General features: G+C 37.4%; 1 protein-coding gene across 4 annotated transcripts in view; it reads left to right on the forward strand.

Moving 5' to 3' along the window:
* KATNA1 (katanin catalytic subunit A1) overlaps positions 1-19,302 on the forward strand; it is a 31,292-nt gene that overhangs the window by 9,535 nt on the left and 2,455 nt on the right. For all 4 annotated transcript variants that reach the window (XM_007196892.3, XM_057528175.1, XM_057528174.1 and 1 more), the window contains 4 exons: positions 516-696; positions 11,170-11,291; positions 12,894-12,999; positions 14,164-14,322. In XM_007196892.3, coding sequence (XP_007196954.1) covers positions 516-696; positions 11,170-11,291; positions 12,894-12,999; positions 14,164-14,322 — 568 coding nt within the window. The remainder of the gene's footprint in view (positions 1-515; positions 697-11,169; positions 11,292-12,893; positions 13,000-14,163; positions 14,323-19,302) is intronic.

Raw genomic sequence — 19,302 nt, forward strand, 5'->3', positions numbered from 1 at the left:
CTTAACCACTGGGCCACCAGGGAAGTCCTCCCCTTTTTTGTTGTTATAAATAAAATGAATATTTTTCCACATTTATGATTACTTTTTCTTAATTTCAAAAGTAGAACTAATAATAGATGAGTCAAGTTGTGTTTTTATTTTATTTTACCTATGAATATGTCTTACTCCTACTTTCTTTTTTTTTCCTCCTTCTGGAGAATCATCATTTGGCCCTTGTATTAGTCTACTCTGGCTGCCATAACAAAATACCACAGACTGGGTGGCTTAAGCAACCCTGGGTGGCTTCTATTATTTCTACCATATAACCATACTGCACCACAGACAGCTATGTCCAGTTTAAATGCTAGACCTTAGATTTCAGTGACCTCAAGTTTATTCAGTTCTATCTTGTGTTCAGTTGTTGCCTTTGCTTCTTTAGTTCATAAACTAACTTACACACTATGTGTGTTCAACTAACTATATGTGGACCAACTCCAAGAGTTGATTATGATTTTCATGATCTTGTGTTTGATTAGACCCTCACCAGGACCTAGAAAACGCCAGTCATCTCAGTACAGTGACCCTAAACCACAGAGTAACCGTCCAGGTACAACTGTCAGAGTTCACCGTCCGTCCGCACACAGTCTTCACAATGACAGAGGGAAAGCTGTTCGTTGTCGGGAAAAGAAAGAACAGAATAAAGGAAGAGAGGAAAAGGTAAATGTTACTGATTTTCATAAGTGAAAAAGTTATTTATTAACCTTAAAAATGAAGACTGTACAAATTTTAATAATTTTTAGTAATTAAATCTGCTACTCTAATAAAACCGTAGTCACACCCCACCTAGGCTAGGATTTTTCCTACTCACTATTCAACAGCTATTTTTGGTTGTTTTTTGTAACTTTCTATCTTGATATAATTTCATACTTGCAAACAAGTTACAAGAATGGTATAAAGAACTTCCAGTGTGATGAATTGGGAGATTGGGATTGACATGTATACACTGATGTGTATAAAATGGATGACTAATAAGAACCTGCCGTATAAAAAAATAAATGAAAGAAATAAAAAAGAACTTCCATATATTCTTTACCCAGTTTTACCAGTTATTAATATTATGTCCCTTTTGCTTTATCATTTACTCTCTGTATATATTTTATTTTTCCTGAAGCACTGAGAGTAAGTTGTAGAAGTCATGCCCTTTTACCCTTAGATATTTTAGAGTGAATTTCCTAAATACTAGGACATTGCTTCACATAAAAACAATGTAGTGATCAAAAATCATAGATTTAACATTGATACAGTACTGTTATCTAATACACAGACCTTTATAAATTTTTGCCAGTTATTCCAATAATGTCATTTATAGCTTTCCCCCCGCCGCCCCGTGCCAGGACCCAGTATAGAAGCATACATTGCATTTGGTTGTCATGTTTCTTTAGTCTCTTTTATTTTTTTATTTTTTAAAATTTATTTATTTTATTTATTTTTGGCTGCATTGGGTCTTTGTTGTTGCATGCGGGTTTTCTCTAGTTACAGTGAGCAGGGGCTACTCTTCGTTGCAGTGCGCGGGCTTCTCATTGCGGTGGCTTCTCTTGTTGCGGAGCACGGGCTGTAGGCACAGGCTCAGTAGTTGTGGCATGCGGGCTCAATAGTTGCGGCTCACGGGCTCTAGAGCGCAGGCTCAGTAGTTGTGACGCACGGGCTTAGTTGCTCGGCAGCACGTGGGCTCTTCCCGGACCAGGGCTCGAACCCGTGTCCCCTGCATTGGCAGGCGGATTCTTAACCACTGTGTCACCAGGGAAGCCCTCTTTAGTCTCTTTTAATGTGAACATTTCCTCTGCCTTTATCTTTTTTGGCCTGACTTTTTTAAGAGTTATTTTGTAGAATGTTCCTCAGTTTGGATTTGCCTGATGTTTCCTCATGATTAGATTTAAGGTTGTGCATTTTTGGCAGGAATACCACTGAAGTGAAGTTTTGTTCTTCTCAGTGTGTCATATAAGGAGGCACAGGATGTTTATTTGTTCTATTACTTGTGATACATTGGATCACTTGGTTAGGGTGGTGTCTGCCAAGTCTCTCCACTATACAGTTACTCTTTTTCCCTTTATAGTAGTTTGTGGGGAGATACTTTGAGGTTATATAAATATCGTATTTCTCATTAAAGTTTCAGTTACTTGCTTTAGCATCCAGTGATTCTTGCCTGAAGCAGTTATTCCTCTGATAATTGAAAAATCATTTTCTAATGCTATTATCTCTTCTACGTTAATTACTTGACATTGAACTGTAAGAAAAAGTTCTACCTCTTCCCCTTTATTTAATTTTATCAGTATGGACTGGTGGACTCTTATTCAGTGAATTAAAATCTATTACTATCTTTTTGATGCTTAAATTGTCCAAGATTTGAGGAGCGGGAGACCCTTGAAGCTGGATCTTAAGTCTTTTTGACACGTACTCACCATTCTCTGAGCATTTCCTCATTTTCTGGCAAAATAGGATGTTCCAGGCTCTTCGTGTATTTACCCCATTTCTCCAGGAAACCCTGGTTCCTATTAGTGAGGAATGAGACTTATAAACCAAGATCTCAGTACCAATTAACATTTGAGGGCCTGTGCTCTCTTGCAGTAAGAAGTGTATGGGACTCTGAGAACCTGGTTTCTGTCCTCTCTACTTCCACCTCCCCAGTCCCTTGCCCCAGGCACATACCTAGTCTATGAAATGGTAAAGTACAGGCTCACTTGTTGGCTTGTTGTACCAAAAGGACCCCTCCACACCACCTGGGCAGAGTGAAAACTGGGTTATAGCAAATGTAAAGCCCCCAGTGCTGCCCATTCAGTCCTTTTCAAAACATCATATCAGCCCGTACTTCAAGATCTTTTTCCTAAATTTGCAATCTAACTTTGTAATTCTGCTTGAGAACCTCATCCAGTAACCAGCCAAGCCACACCTTTAAATACAGCCTTCCTTGTTGATATAGATACACATGTGCATTTAGCTCTTGATTTTGTGTCATCGCCTTTATTCCCCGCCCTCCCTGTTTCTGGAGGTCATTTGCCATTGCACATCTGGATAGTCAGTTCCTTGAGTCCCTCTCACCATCGTTCTGTAGTCCCGTATTTCTGTACTTTCAGCAACAGCAGTTCTGTCGTAGTTCCTGAAACAAGGAAGGGTATGGGGAAGGTGGCTAATGCCTCGGGCCTTATGCAGTATTATCAATACCAAGGTTGCCCTCGCCTGTCATCTAGGGTTTGGGTTGTAAGCCTTTTAACCATCTGTGGTTTGTAGAGGTCAATGTCCTATACCTTTTTCATTTTGTATCTGTACTTTTATACCCTGAGAATTGATGTGTAGAACCTGAGGTACTATAATCAGCAAATCAGTTGTCCAAGATAAATTAAATTGAATTAATATGATTTGCTTGTTAAAACAGGAAGATATAAAGCTTTTCAAAAATATAGCATAGTGATTAAGAGTGTGGGCTTTGGAATCAGGTAGACTTGTATTTAAGCGCCATCCCTGCTGTTTCTGGATGTATTACCATAAGCTACTTGGTCTTTCTAAATTTTATCCCCTCATATGTAAAATTACTTTTAACACCTGTCTTATAGAGTTTTTGTAGGATAAATAAAATAACTTTTTTTAAAAATTTATTTTATTTATTTATTTTGGGCTGTGTTGGGTCTTCGTTGCTGCACGCGGGCTGTCTCTAGTTGCGTTGAGCAGGGGCTGCTCTTCGTTGTGGTGCGCAGGCTTCCTCATTGCAGTGGCTTCTCTTGTTGTGGAGCACGGGCTCTGGGCACGCGGGCTTCAGTAGTTGTGTCTCACAGGCTCTAGAGCACAGCCTCAGTAGTTGTGGCACTTGCGGTTAGTTGCTCTGCGGCATGTGGGATCTTCCCGGACCAGGGCTTGAACCCATGTCCGCTGCATTGGCAGGCGGATTCTTAACCACTGCGCCACCAGGGAAGCCCCAAGATAACTTTTTTTTCTACCTAGTGTGTGCTCAATAAATGTTAGCTATTACTTCCCAAACATTCCAGGTAACTGAGATTTTTGTTATATACGCTATTGACTTAAACAGTTTCACCATTGCATTTTTTAAAATGTTAATGGAATATCTTAGAGGTTGATGACTACATTCAAAATGCTCTTTAATTTATCTAAATGCAAAAGTAGAATTATTAGGTTAAAAGTAGGATAAAAATAAATTCCCCAGGAGGAGGCTCACTTAAAAAAAAAGTTCTTATTTACCAATGGAAGTATTTTAGCCTTCAGTTTAAAACATATAGTGTTTCCATCACTCTTTGATTCTCTACTGTTTCAAGAATAGGGCAAGAGGACAAAGTATAATAAATAAACATAAAATCAGCTACATTAAGAGGAGATCTTATCTGTGTCTTTGCTGAGTGTAGACATGACTTACGTGCTAAAATCCTCAGGACTTGACAGCCAAAGAACAAGTGTATAGAATAGATTTTCTTCCCAAATCAACCAGTGTGTCTTTGTCGGTAATATGTGCCCAGTGTTGAGAAACTTACATTTGGGGAGATCAGAATAATATATTTCAAACAATTATAGAACAATTAGATGCTAAACTGGTAGTAGCTAGTGACTAAAAATAGCAGAATTCTTAGAAGGAGATGGTAGTAGTCAGAACGCTTCATGGAAGAGATAAAGCCATTAAGTCATAAAGAATGAATAGATTTTTTTTTTCCTATTTAAAACCTTTTGTTGCCCATTCACTTAGAAAATCAGAAAATAGAGCAAGTGGAAAAAAAAAAAACTCAGACTCACATTCTTACCCACCCAGAGTTCTGTTAATCTCATGGTATATGTTTTGTTTTGTGTTTTTTTTTTTTAATTATTATTTATTTATTTATTTATTTTTTGGCTGTGTTGGGTCTTCGTTTCCGTGCGAGGGCTTCCTCCAGTTGCGGCAAACGGGGGCCACTCTTCATCGCGGTGCGCGGTCCTCTCACTATCGCGGCCTCTCTTGTTGCGGAGCACAGGCTCCAGACGCGCAGGCTCAGTAATTGTGGCTCACGGGCCCAGCCGCTCCGCGGCATGTGGGATCTTCCCAGACCAGGGCTCGAACCCGTGTCCCCTGCATTAGCAGGCAGATTCTCAACCACTGCGCCACCCGGGAAGCCCCGGTATATGTTTTTAATCCTTCTCTATTGCGTGATTTTTTTTTTTTTTTTTAACTGTAACCGGAATCATAAAGTAGCCTGTTCTTTTCGATTATGAATGTATGCTAACAATCTTTCAATGTTGAGTTGGTCTATTCCTCTAAATAGTAGCTGTACAAATGACTAAAGAAAAGGAAATAAGAGCACAGAAACAAGTGTCTTCAGTGAAATGTCTCTCTTAAGTCTATTGCCCATTATGCAAATAAATTTTTTTTTAGTCTTGAGTTTTGAGAGTTCTTTATATAGTCTAGAGACTAGTCCTTTGTCAGTTATGTATTTTGCAGATATTTTCTTTAAGTGTGTAGCTTGTCTTTTCATTGCTTTAGCAGGATCTTTCACAAGGCAAAAGATTTTAATTTTGATAAAGTCCAACATTTCCTTTTATAAGTTACGCTTTTGGTGTCAAGTTTGTAATTCTTTGCCTAGCCCTAGATCCCAAAATTTTTTTATTTTTTTCTTAAAAGTTTTATAATTTTATGTTTTACATCTAAGTCCATGATCTATTTTGAGTTGATGTTCGTGTAACGTGTGAGACTTAGGTCAAGGTTCATTTTTTGCCTATGCATGTTCAATTGCTCCAGCACCATTTGTTGAAGAGGATTTGTTATAGCACAGGGAACTACATTCAATATCCTGTGATAAACTATAGGGAAAAAACATGAAAAAGAATGTGTATATATATATATATATATAACTGAGTCACTGTACTGTACAGCAGAAATTAATACAACATTGTAAATATACTTCAATAAAATAAATTTTTTATACCTTGCTCAAAAATTATTTGGGCATATTTGTGTGGGTCTGTTTATGGGCTCTCTATTAAGTTTCATTGATATATGTATCTGTCTCTCAACCAATACTCCACACAGTCTTGGTTACTATAGTTATATACTGTGTTATATATATAGTAAGCTTGAAATTGGGTAGACTAATTCATCCCATTTTATTCTTCCTTTTCAAAGTTATTTTAGCTATTCTAGTTCCTTTTTTTTCATGTAAATTTTGGAAGCAGCTTTTCTACATCTACAAAGAATCTTGCTGATATTTTGATAGGAATTATGTTAAACCTATGTATCAGTTTGGGGGAAATTGAGATCTTTGTTACACTGAGTGTTCCATTCCGTGAACATGTTATCTCCTTTAGATCTTTGATTTCTTTCATCAGCATTGTGTAGTTTTCAGCATACAGCTCTTGCATATATTTTGTTAGATTTTAAACCTAAGTATTTCACTTTTCTAAGTGATTGTATAAGTGGTATTGTATTTTTTATTTCAGTATCCACATATTTATTGCTAGTATATAGAAATACAAGTGACAAAAAATTTTTTTAAATTGTGGTTTAAATATGTATAACGTAAAATTTACCATTTTAGCCATCTTTAAGTATGCAGTTCTTAAAGTGCAATTGAGTACATTCACATTGTTGTGGAACTATCACCACCATACATCCACAGAACGTTTTTAATTTTGCAAAACTGAAACTCTGTGCCCGTTAAACAATAACTCCCTGATAAGGAAAACTCTATTTTTCTTTCTGCTTGCTACTTACAAAACACTTCTGTACTCCAAATGTGTAGGAATTTTTTTCCACATCAAGCAGTTCTTTGACACCAGTTGTGTGTCCTACAGTGTAACTCAACTGGCATCAGATCCACAGGTTAAGAGTTCAGTTGCACAGGGTGCCCCCACATCACATGCCAGTTGCAAGTCCAGCTTGTCACCTGTGCTTCTGACCAACTGGTATAAATCAGAGGTTACCAAAACTCCCCCCTTGGGTTTGATAATTTGCTAGAGCAGCTCACAGAACTCAGGAAAACAGTTTTCTTACTAGATTACCAGTTTATTACAAAGGATGCAATTCAGCAACAGCTAGATGGAAGAGAAGCCCAGGGCAAGGTATGTGGGAAGGGACGCAGAGCTTCTTCCATGCCTTCTCCAGACACGCCACCCTCCTAGCACCTCCGCATGTTCACCAAACCCTGTCCTTTCGGGCTTTTGTGGAGGCTTCATTACGTGGATATGATTGATTAAATCATTGGCCATTGGTGATTCATTGAACCTCCAACCTCTCTTTCTCCCCAGAGGTTGTGTGGTAGCACTGTAAGTTCCAGCCCTCTAATCACAAGTTTGGTTCCCCTGGCAACAGTCCCCATCCTGTGACTAACTAGGGGCTTTCCAAAAATCACCTCATTAACGTAAACTCAGGTTGAGTTGAAGGGGCTTGTTATGAATAACAAAAAACCCCTCTTTCACCTTTACTGCTCTGGATCTATTTCAGGAGCTGGGAACAAAAACTGAATATTATAACAAAAGATGCTTCCATCGCTCTTATCAGTTAGGAAATCATAAGGGTTTTAAGGGTTATATGCCAGGAATAGGACTAAAACTAAGTATGTATTTCTCATTATAAATCGTAATATCGCATTCCCTGTTCCTTCTGCCTGCCCACAGCCCCTGGCAACCACTATTCTGCTTTCTGTCTCTATGAGTTTGATTCCTCTAAGTACCTCATATGAGTGGAATCATACAGTATTTGTTCTTTTGTGACTGGTTTTTTCTACTTAGCATAATGTCTTCAGGGTTCATCCATTTGACAGCATGTGTCAGAATTTCATTCCTTTTTAAGGCTAATATTCCAGTGCATGTATATACCATATTTTGTTTATCCAGTCATCCATCAAAGGACACTTTGGTTGCTTCCACCTTTTGGCTATTGTAAATAATGCTTCTATGTCATGGGTATGTAAATGTCTCTTCAAGACCCTGCTTTCAAGTCTTTTGGAGATATATATATATATATATTCATATACAGAAGTATTTGTGTATAATTCTGTTTTTAATTTTTTGAGGAATCACCAAACTTTTCCACAGTGGCTGCATCATTTCACATTTCTACTAACAGTGCACAAAGTTCCAATTTCTCTACATCTTTGCCAACACTTGTTGTTTTCTTTTTTTAAAAAATAAATAAATAAATAAATAAATAAATTTATTTATTTATTTATTTATGGCTGCGTTGGGTCTTCGTTGCTGTGCGCGGGCTTTCTCTAGTTGCAGTGAGCAGGGGTTACTCTTTATTGTGGTGCGCGGGCTTCTCATTGCAGTGGCTTCTCTTGTTGCGGAGCATGGGCTCTAGGCGCATGGGCTTCAGTAGTTGTGGCACGCAGGCTCAGTAGTTGTGGCTTGTGGGCTCTAGAGCGCAGGCTCAGTTGCCCCATGGCATGTGGGATCTTCCCAGACCAGGGATCGAATCCGTGTATCCTGCATTGGCAGGCAGACTCTTAACCCACCAGGGAAGTCCCTGCCAACACTTGTTATTTTTTGTGTGTGGTTTTTTTTGTTAGTTAGTTTGTTTTAGTTTTGTAATAGCCATCCAAATGGTGTGAACTAGTATCTCACTGAGGTTTTGATTTGCATTTCCCTAATGATAAAATTGACTTGTTATGAATATTTAGTATCCTGCCACCTTGCTGAAGTCATTTATTAATTCTAGGAGAATTTTTGTAGATTCCTTGGAATTCTCTGGGTAAACATCATGCCATCTGAAATAGAACAGTTTTATTTCTTCCTTTTGGATTTGTATGTGTATATGTCCTTTTCTTGCTCTATTACACTGGCTACAACTTCTAGCACTATGTTGAATAAGTGTGATGAAAGTGGACATCCTGATCTTAGTAGGAAAAGCATTCAGTGTTTCATCATTAAATATAATGTTAGCTGTAGAATTTTTTTGTGTGCTTCTTACCAAGTTGAAGAAATTCCCCTTTATCCTGAATGGATGTTGAGTTCTGTCACGTGCTTTTTGGCATCTTTTGTATGATCGTGTAGTTTTCCTTCTTTGCCTGTTATTATGTGGATTATATTGATTTATTTATTGTTTGAATTTTGAACTAGCCTTGCATCCTTGGAATAAACCTCACTAGGTCATGGTATATAATTCTCTTTATATCTTACTGAATTCTATTTGGTAATATTTTGTTAAGGATTTTTGCATCTATATTTATGAGGGATATTGGTCTATAATTTTTTCGTCTTGTTTTTTTAGCTCTCTTTGATTTTGGTATCACAGTAATAGTAGCTTCATAAAATGAATTGAAAAATGTTCATTCTGTCTTCTGGAAGAGATTGTGTAGAATTGGTAGTTCTTGTTTAAATGTTAGATAAAATTTTCCAATGAAACCATCTGGGCTTGGATACCTTTTTTGGAAGTTTTAAAATTATGAATTCAATTTCCCTGGAAGTTGAAGGGCTGTTTAAATGATCTTTTTCATAATAGTTGACTTGTGGTAGTTTGTGTTTTTCAAATAGTGATCCATTTTGTCGAAGTTGTCAAATTTATGTCAAATTTATTTTGAGCACCAAAAAGGAGTCTGCATTCTTTTTAACCTCTCTACTGCTTTCTTTTACCTCCTGGTAGTTGTTAGTATTTTCCCTTAGAAATGTCAAAATTTGAAATTCCATAGCTCCCCTTGGCCGACCTATTATAGAATTGTTTCTCCTTTCTGCCTATCTGAAATTTGTTTTGCTTTGTCTGCAAACATTCCCTCAGCACTGTGTTCTATGGGAGAAAATAAGGTGAGAACTGTTGATATAAAGTGCCTTATATCTGTGTTTCCCTGGGCTTGCAGTTGAAGTTTCTAATAGTCAGGAACAGTGTCTTCTTTCTATCCCCCGCAGCTGCTCGTACAGAATAGATTCTTGGTAAGTATCTGTGAATGAATAACAACTTCATAAATACTTAGAAGAAAAGATAACCTCCTCTTCTAAGTGTTATACGACACCTTCCTTGAATCTTTAATGTTCCTATTGGATACTAAATATGTACATTGTGAGACAGGCACTTATTTGGTCATCTAGTGTAAGACTTTGAATATCATAAATATTGGTTAAGTCTAGACATTAGTACTGACTTTAGACAGCACCAGTGACAAAGAAATCATCATGTTATGGGCAAAAAAATGTTATGAATTTTGGAGATGGGGTAACAATCCTAGTACAAGACCAAGTAAATGATTATTTACACCAATATAAAGTTTCATAAATTTTCTTGGCTTATAAAATTCACGACTGTCTCAGCAGTTTTTTTACAGCACCTCTAGGACAAAAAGAATACCCATCCATTTGAAATTTGGTTAAAACAACTGTTTATGTCCCAACAACACCTTTTGGACACTGTACAGTTTCTCAGACCTTGGAGTCATAGTGGACATTCCACTGTCATTCCTCTTCCACATTGATTTTTCCCAGTATATGTTTTATCACAGCAGCTGCCAAAAATCCAGCTTCACAAAAAATATGGGATTATTGAAAGGAATGCAGCAGTCTTAACGTAGAAACTGTGAACTACCTCGAGCTGGTAGTTCACCCCATGTTCAAACAGGTGTTTTTGTACTTCCCTCAAAAACCTGAAAAATCCCGCAGTGCCCTGTGAGTTCGCTGTTGTGCCTTGGAGTGCTTTAGTGTGCAGCTTGCGGCCCTAATGACTGTCATCACAGAGGGTGGGAGGGAAAATCTCTCTGAAGGACTGAGGTGTCTTTTGGAGGGATGTGGGAATAGTGAAAAGGGATGTTTTGGGAGCATCAATGGGGACCGAGTACATGTTAAAGATTGACCCATAATCTTAGCTAAATAAACCATCTGTCTATAACCTTATCTCTTCTAAAGCTTTGAGTTAAATGCCATACATATCTAATATTCACTAGGGACTACAGTTTATCTCAATATTAATTTTTACTATTGTCAGTTCATATGCATAATATTTTTATTTTTCTTTAATACCGTTGTCATATTTTTTATGTAAAAATAAAAATTCAGTATGAAACTCTGATGTTGATGTAGAAAGATGACTTGTAGTCTTTGATTCTGTCCTTATTACTTGTACTGTTACATTAGCTTTTTAAAAAATGTCACTTGAGTCCAATCTTTGTTTCTGACTCATAGAAACAAAATACAATTTTTGAGTCAATCAAAAGCTCTTGTTTTTTCTCTCTATTTGTGTAGAACAAATCACCTGCTGCAGTTACAGAACCAGAGACAAATAAATTTGATAGTACTGGATACGATAAGGACTTAGTAGAAGCTTTGGAAAGAGATATAATTTCTCAGAATCCCAATGTTCGATGGTAAGTTATATCACAACAAAATAATTGGATGTTGCTTTTTGGAACAGAAAATGGAACAAATGTGGGCATGTACTGAAGATCAGTCCTTGAGGATAGAACCTGAGGACATACAATGTGAGCATGACACATAATGAAAAACTTGACTTTGGTTCAGGCTGTACCAGTTTTTGTCTGAGATTTTTTAATTTAATAAAATAAATAAATAATAATAAAATTTTTATTGAATTAAAAATTCTACATACAGAATGGGAACAAGATCACAGAAATTACATCTTCTTTTTGGGACATTCTCCAATGGTAAAATGGCAGTCATTCTTATGCATGTGTATTGCTTGTTATCTTTAGGTTTATACAATATATGTTGCTTTTATATCCTATTAGAGCAGTGGTTCTTAACTTTATTACTGTTATATCTAAGGGGTAAATTAGGAGTTTGGGATTAACATATACACACTGCTATATATAAAATAGATAACCAACAAGGACCTACTGTATAGCATAGGGAACTATACTTAATATTTTGTAATAACCTAAAGGGAAAAGAATCCCTTTGGAATAACCTAAGGGAAAAGAATCTGAAAAAAAAAAATAGATATAGTTGTATGTCTAACTGAATCACCCTGCTGTACACCTGAAACTAATACGACATTGTAAATCAACTATACTTCAATTAAAAAAATAAAAATAAATATTATATCTAATCAAAGAACCGTAATTTATCACAATGAGTTATAAATCTCCCTTTCCCACAAAGTTAGGTACATTCTGTTATATGTTTTTTGTTAAAACTTTAATTATGTTTAGGTATAGTTTTGAGGGATATTTTAAAACATATTATCCTGTCATATATCATAATATATTATCATGCCATGTGTACCGGTTGTTGTAGTAGTAGTAGTGTCCCAGTGGTTGGAGATGACGTCACGGCAATCTCTATGATACTCTTTAATCTTGGTGTCTACCTCTTGATAGGGTTGGGGACAAAGCAGCAGTTTCGCAACCTGTGTCTGCTTTATGCCCTTTTTATTCTTTATGGGTTTTTTTAACGGGCTCATTGTTTCTAAATCATGGAATTTATGGAATGAGCATTTTAAGAGCAGAAGTTTAAAATGAGATGGCATAATAATACTTAAATTGTAGGCCTGTAGACCTGTGTTCTCATTCACCAAGCTGAAAATCATTACTCCCAAGAATTGAAGATTCAGGGACTTCCCTGGTGGTCCAGTGGCTAAGACTCTGTGCTCCCAATGCAGGGGGCTCGAGTACGATCCCTGGTCGGGAACTGGATCCCGCCTGCTGCAACTGAAGATCCCGCACACGGCAACGAAGATCCCACGTGCCGCAACTAAGACCTGATGCGGCCAAATAAATAAATAAATATTTTTAAAAATTAAAAAAGAATCGAAGATTCAGATTGTGCTCTTTCTATATACTGGTTGGTGTGGCAGGCCTCGTCACAGTGTGTTAGTTCACTAGTGCCTAGGAAGAAGCTTAGCATTCGGTCAGCAACGTCAAATCATGTGCTTTCAGCGATTCTCAAGAATGACTACATAGAGTTAAATATGTGATCTAAGGTTGTTGATAAAATATCTTCTCTTTCAGGGATGATATTGCTGATTTAGTAGAAGCTAAAAAGTTGCTTAAGGAAGCTGTGGTGTTACCAATGTGGATGCCAGAATTCTTCAAAGGCATTAGGAGACCATGGAAAGTAAGTGTATTACTATAACGGCATTATCAAAGCAGATGGCAAGTGAATTGCTATAGAAAGCCAATATTTATCTGTGTTGGGGGAAGTGGGAGGAGAAAGTAGAGCAGGTAAAGAAAATTTTAAACTATGTTGTGTTATTCAGAACTTTGTTTAGACCAAGAGCTACTGCAAGGTTTCCAGAATAAGAAATAGGTACAGGACTTCCCTGGTGGCACAACGGTTAAGACTCCGCCTGCCAATGCAGGGGACATGGGTTCGAGCCCTGGTCCGGGAAGATCCCACATGCTGCGGAGCAACTAAGCCCGTATGCCATAACTACTGAGCCCACGTGCCACTACTACGGAAGCCTGCGCACCTAGAGCCTGTGCTCTGCAACAAGAGAAGCCACCGCAATGAGAAGCCCGCACACAGCAACGAAGACCTAACGCAGCATAAATAAATGAATGAATGAATAAATAAATTTACTAAAAGAAAAGGAATAGGTACAATGTGGTATTTGGAAAGTTGGACACATAGCAGATTTATAATGAGCTTATATTTGCAAAATATGAACAGGTCACCTAATGCAAAAATATTCCATTTTACGTGTTGTGTTGCAGAACTTATATCTGTATTTCTTGGAATTGTTCTTAAGAAATTAATAAGGTATATCTGTATCTAATGAGTACTTTTTAAAAGTCATGGGCTGATACGAAAAGAGACTGTCCAAAAAAGTCTTGGGTTTGGGAAATGTGCTAATGGCTAACTCTGTACTTATTTTTAAAAATTCTTGAAAGGTTAAGTGATAAGCAAGATACAAAATTATAGACATACAGCTATGTAAAAAAAAAAAACAACAACAACTAATTTGAGCAAAAAGACTAGCAGGAAATATATCCAGATACTAATAGTACCTGTGTTAGGGTATGATATTATATCAGTACTATAATATTGATTATATTTTTTCTCATCTCTTAGTTCCAATTTTTTAATAATGTGTAGTTACCCTACTTTTGTAATGGAAAAAGTAAATTTGTGATAAAGTATCCTTCTGTTTATCTTTGTCTTTTACTTGTCTTAATATTATGTGTAAGTTGGTTGAAAATTGATCCTTAGTAATGGAATTCTTGTGAATTAGACCAATGGCACATAAATCCTTCACTGATGCTCTTATATTCCCAACAGGGAGTGTTGATGGTTGGCCCACCTGGCACAGGAAAGACCCTCCTTGCTAAAGCAGTAGCTACTGAGTGCAAGACAACGTTCTTCAATGTCTCTTCATCAACTCTGACTTCCAAATACAGAGGAGAGTCTGAGAAGCTTGTTCGTCTTCTGTTCGAAATGGTGAATGCTTGAGCCAACCCTAATGATTCTTTACCTCTAGAAGGGGAGAAAGTGAGTTGTAACTACAGCACGTAGAATCGCTAGGCAGGATGCTTTTGTGCCCAGAGTGTCATTCCTGTGCTCTTGAAGGTAGAAAATTTTTATTCATTACTAACATGAATAACTTGCTTTTCTCTTTGACTCCTTTTCTCTGGAGGAAGGGCTGTCTCTGTTAGCTTATGGACATGCTCATGTTACGGGATCTGCATTACTGATCTGCTATAGGAATGTGAAATTATTAGGGTTTTTAAATCAGGCTTCGTTATAGTAAATGCAGTATTAGAACAATAATGAGAAAAGGTGAAAATCATAAGTAGATATGGAACTGAGATACCTCCAGTCTATTAACTATATCAAACACCCTGAGTTTAATTAACCAGTCTTTGGATTAAGTTCTTCGCTTCTTTGAGTTTCTTTTTCCTTCTTCCACTGCCACTCATCTGAGTATCAGTAGAAGAAATGTAATTCAAGTTCTGGTTGAGTGTTTAGGTTGAATTCAACAGCTATTTAGACTTCAGACTTTAAGTTTCACTTACTATTTCCGTCTTACCTCATTTAAGAAATTGTGTAGTTATATGCATGAGGACAGAGTTATGTTTATTATATAGATAGTGAAAAAGATTTACATTCCTGGTCATGGTGGACAAAACCTTAGGTGACCATGCTAATATTATATCAGATCTTCCTTCCTAGGCTGAGAATAAAACAAACAAAACCCCTCACAATTTCATGTTATCTGTTTTCTGTAAAGGCTTCTTCCTGTTTCAGTTCCCATTTTCTTTCTCCTCCAACTTCGATAATTCATAAGGCAGGATGTAAATTCTGACAGGTTCTTATGGATTATTAATAGTCCATCCCACAATAGGAATCTAATGGAGAACCTCTTAGATCATTTTGAAAAATTAGCTTGCTATTTGCTTCAGGGGTAAAATTATATTGTCTGTATTCCAGAATAACTAGGCTTTTTAAAAATGTAAGCTAGGGGACTTCCCTGGTGGTCCAGTGGGTAGGACTCCGCGATCCCAGTGCCGGGGGCCCGGGTTCAATCCCTGGTCAGGGAACTAGATCCTGCATGCATACCGCAACTAAGAAGTCTGCATGCCGCAACTAAGACCCGGAGCAGCCAAAAAAATAAATAAATAAATATTTTAAAAATTTTATTAAAAAAAAATGTAAGCTAAATAGGGTGAATGGGGACTTCCCTGATGGTCCAGTGGTTAAGACTCCACGCTCCCACTGCAGGGGGCACAGGTTCAAACCCTGGTTGGGGAACTAAGATATCCCACATGCCAAAAAAGAGAAAAAAAAAAAAAAGTAAATAGGGTGAATGGCTAAGTGTGGCGTCTTTAGGGTCAGGTGGCCTGGGTTTAGATCCCACTTCTGTCACTTTCCTAGATGGCTAACTGTGGGAAAATTCCTCTCCTGTCCCTCAGTTGCTTTATCTATAAGAGGAGGACAATAATTTAGGACCTACCTCTCTAATGTTTGGAGGGTGAAATCAGCCAATACATGTAAACTGCTTAATACAGAGCCTGACTCATAAGGACTCATAAATATTAACTGTTACTGTTTAAGAGTTATTTGATTTTTTTTTTAACGTAGGGTTTTATATTAAGGAAAAAGGACTATTTTCTTCTATGAGGGAAAGCCTCTTACAAAGTGGTAATTTGCAATACTTTTGTATACTGCAGTTTATAAAAATATATCAGACAACTTTTTTACTGGCTTCCCTGGTATTGCCTAGGAAAACCTTAACCATCTTTAAATAAATCCTGGCTTATCTGGAGCACGCTACTTTGAGTTGCCCACTTGAGCAGCGGCTCAGTCACAAACCAGTGCCTGCAGATTGGAGCTTCTGCCTGTCTGAATTTTGGTTATGGCTCATTTGAAACCACCTTGATTTTCTTCTGTTCATCATATGGACTTTCTCGAGTAAAATTGTACTGCCTCTCAAATCTTGGTTTTGACTATAGATGACTGCCTCTCTCTTGAGTGCCCCTCCCCCCGAATCTCAAAGTGAGCATTCCTCAGGACCTGTATTTTGAATAAGGCCACTTAAATATTATAAAAGTCTGTCCAGGGTTTTTCATGTGACATGGTAACAAACACATATAAAAACTTAATTGTATAGTTTTTGTTGTATTGTCAGGAACTTTCATTTTCAAGTGTCAGAAATCTAATCAAATGAACAACAATGTCAGTTGTTCCAGCAAAATTCCAGAGATTAATGTTCGGTCTCTTTTGAGTCACATGCTTATGCCTGGACCCTCCTGGGACTCCAGCAGAGTTGGCCTCTCTTGAAGTAATGGAATAAGAATGAGACAGAGATGATTTACAAATGAAAAAGGGAGCTTCTCTTATCAGAAGGAGTCGTGCTGTGCAGGCAGAAACAATTGGTTTCCTCTCCACGTCTCTCTACATTACTTTCTCAGGTCATCCAAAGCCAATTTTAAATGTGTCACATAGCCTCTGCTTTAAGTCAGACCTTTCTACACACCCTCAGTATTTGGGAAGACTCAGTCTAGTAATTTTTGCTTGAAATTTAATTTTTATTGTTGGTTCTGTTGGTAGATGGTTGCTGGCTAGAATTTCAGTTATAAATTTTCTTGCATGTTTGCTTTTTTCTTTCTTTCCCTCCATCCAGTTTTTTTTTTCTCCTTCTGTCTGTTTCTTGAAAAGAAAGTACAAAATTTTTTGTACACAGTACCTAAGATCCAAGTAGGGATACCTTATTAAAAATGTATTATTAGGGCTCTTGGTTAAGAATCTGCCTGCCAATGCAGGGGACACGGGTTCGATCCCTGGTCCGGGAAGATCCCACATGCCGCGGAGCAACTAAGCCCTTGCGCCACAACTACTGAGCCTGCATGCCACAACTACTGAAGCCTGCGTGCTTAGAGCCCATGCTCTGCAACAAGAGAAGCCACCACAATAAGCCTGCGCACTGCAACGAAGAGTAGGCCCTGCTCACCACAACTAGAGAAAGCCTGCACACAGCAACGAAGACCCAATGCAGCCAAAAATAAATAAATAAAATAAATAAATTTTAAAAAGTGTATTATTGTCCATCCATTATTATTATTATTATTATCTTACTATCCCTTTGGAGGCAATAGATGACTTAGAATTCAAGTTTTTAACTAGAAAAGAAAGTGAGATTTAACTATTAGGATTTTCCAAGTGAACAGACTAAAACTGAATCTATACTTTGGAAGCACTGTGCTTTCAACACAGTTAATCACCTCTTAGAGGATACTGAATTATAACCTCATGGTCCAAAGAATTGATGGACCCAGTACAATTGCATGTTCAAATCTGTAATGTTCACTTGCCATTGTGGACTTCCATTTTTAGAAGAACCTTTAAAATGCTGTTTGATCACTTAAGCTCTGTTTTGAGAAATCTTTGCCATCATTTACGTTCAAGCTTTCTTGTGCAATGATTTTGTAAGTTTGGATATTTTGGTTAGAAAATGATTAACAATAAACATTAGTTACTATAATAAAATGCTTATCAACTATACTCCAATTAAGAAAAAGTCTACTAAAAACAAAAAGAACAATAAGTAAATAAAATTAAATGCCTCTTCAGTCTCCTTAAGAAACGGGTGATACTATTGAGTCTTACACAGCTGTTTACTAGATAATACTTGACTAGATCTATTAGTTAATGGATTAATCTTCCCTGTCCTTTGGTTTGGGGAAGAAATGCATTTAAGGTACAAAAATAAACTTGGGGGATATTATTCAGCCATAAAAAAAAAAAATGAAGTACTGGGACTTCCTGGTGGCGCAGTGGTTAAGAATCCGCCTGCCAATGCAGGGGACATGGGTTCAATCCCTGGTCCGGGAAGATCCCACATGCCACGGAGCAACTAAGCCCGTGTGCCACAACTACTGAGCCTGCGTGCCACAACTACTGAAGCCTGCGTGCCTAGAGCCCATGCTCTGCAACAAGAGAAGCCACTGCAATGAGAAGCCCGCGTGCCGCAACGAAGAATAGACCCCACTGTCCGCAACTAGAGAAAGCCTGCGCGCAGCAACGAAGACCCAATGCAGACAAAAGAGTGAAGTACTGTACATGCTACAATATAGATAAACATTGAAAACATGCTAAGTGAAAGAAGGCAGACACAAAAGGCCACATATTGTATGATCCCATTTATTTGAAATGTCCAGAATAGGTAAATGCATAAAGACAGAAAATAGATTTGTGATTACCAGGGGCTAGGGGGAGGGAAGTATGGGTTATTTTTGGAGGGCAGTGAAAATGTTCTGGAATTTGATAGTGATGATGGTTGCACAACATTGTTAATATACTAAATACTGAATTGTCACTTTAAAATGGTTTAAGTGGTGAATTTTATGGTATATGAATTTTATCTCAAACAAAAAAAAACTGAGGCCATTAAATTGACCTCTAATTGACAACTTAAGAGGATAAAAATCAGTTGACCCTTGAACAACGTGAAGGTTAATCTGCATATAACTTATAGTGAGCCCTCTGTATCCACGGTTCCTCTACATCCTTCGGTTCAACCAACCACAGACTGTGTAGTACCGTAGTATTTACTATGGAAAAATATCCACATTATGAGTGGACCCATGCAGTTCAAACCCGAGTTGTTCAAGGGTCAGCTGTACTTGTATTAGTCAAGTGAAAAATAGCAATTTAATTAGAATCCCTTAGAGGGAATCTATGTGATTTTATTTAAGGTAATGGTTCTCTTTAACAAAAATTTTTCTAGAACTTTAGAACACTTGTCAGTATCTGTAAATGTCTTCCCACCATTGTTGTCCATATTATTGTAGTGTACAGGATAATCCTGTATTTATATGACTCATAAACAAATACATGTTGAATATAATCAGTTATAGTATTGAAGAGTATAAAAAATTGCCACGTAAGATTTAAGTGTATGATAGGTCTATACTGGAAGCT

This window comes from Balaenoptera acutorostrata, chromosome 14, assembly GCF_949987535.1.
Source record: "Balaenoptera acutorostrata chromosome 14, mBalAcu1.1, whole genome shotgun sequence".
NCBI classification, from domain to species: domain Eukaryota; kingdom Metazoa; phylum Chordata; class Mammalia; order Artiodactyla; family Balaenopteridae; genus Balaenoptera; species Balaenoptera acutorostrata.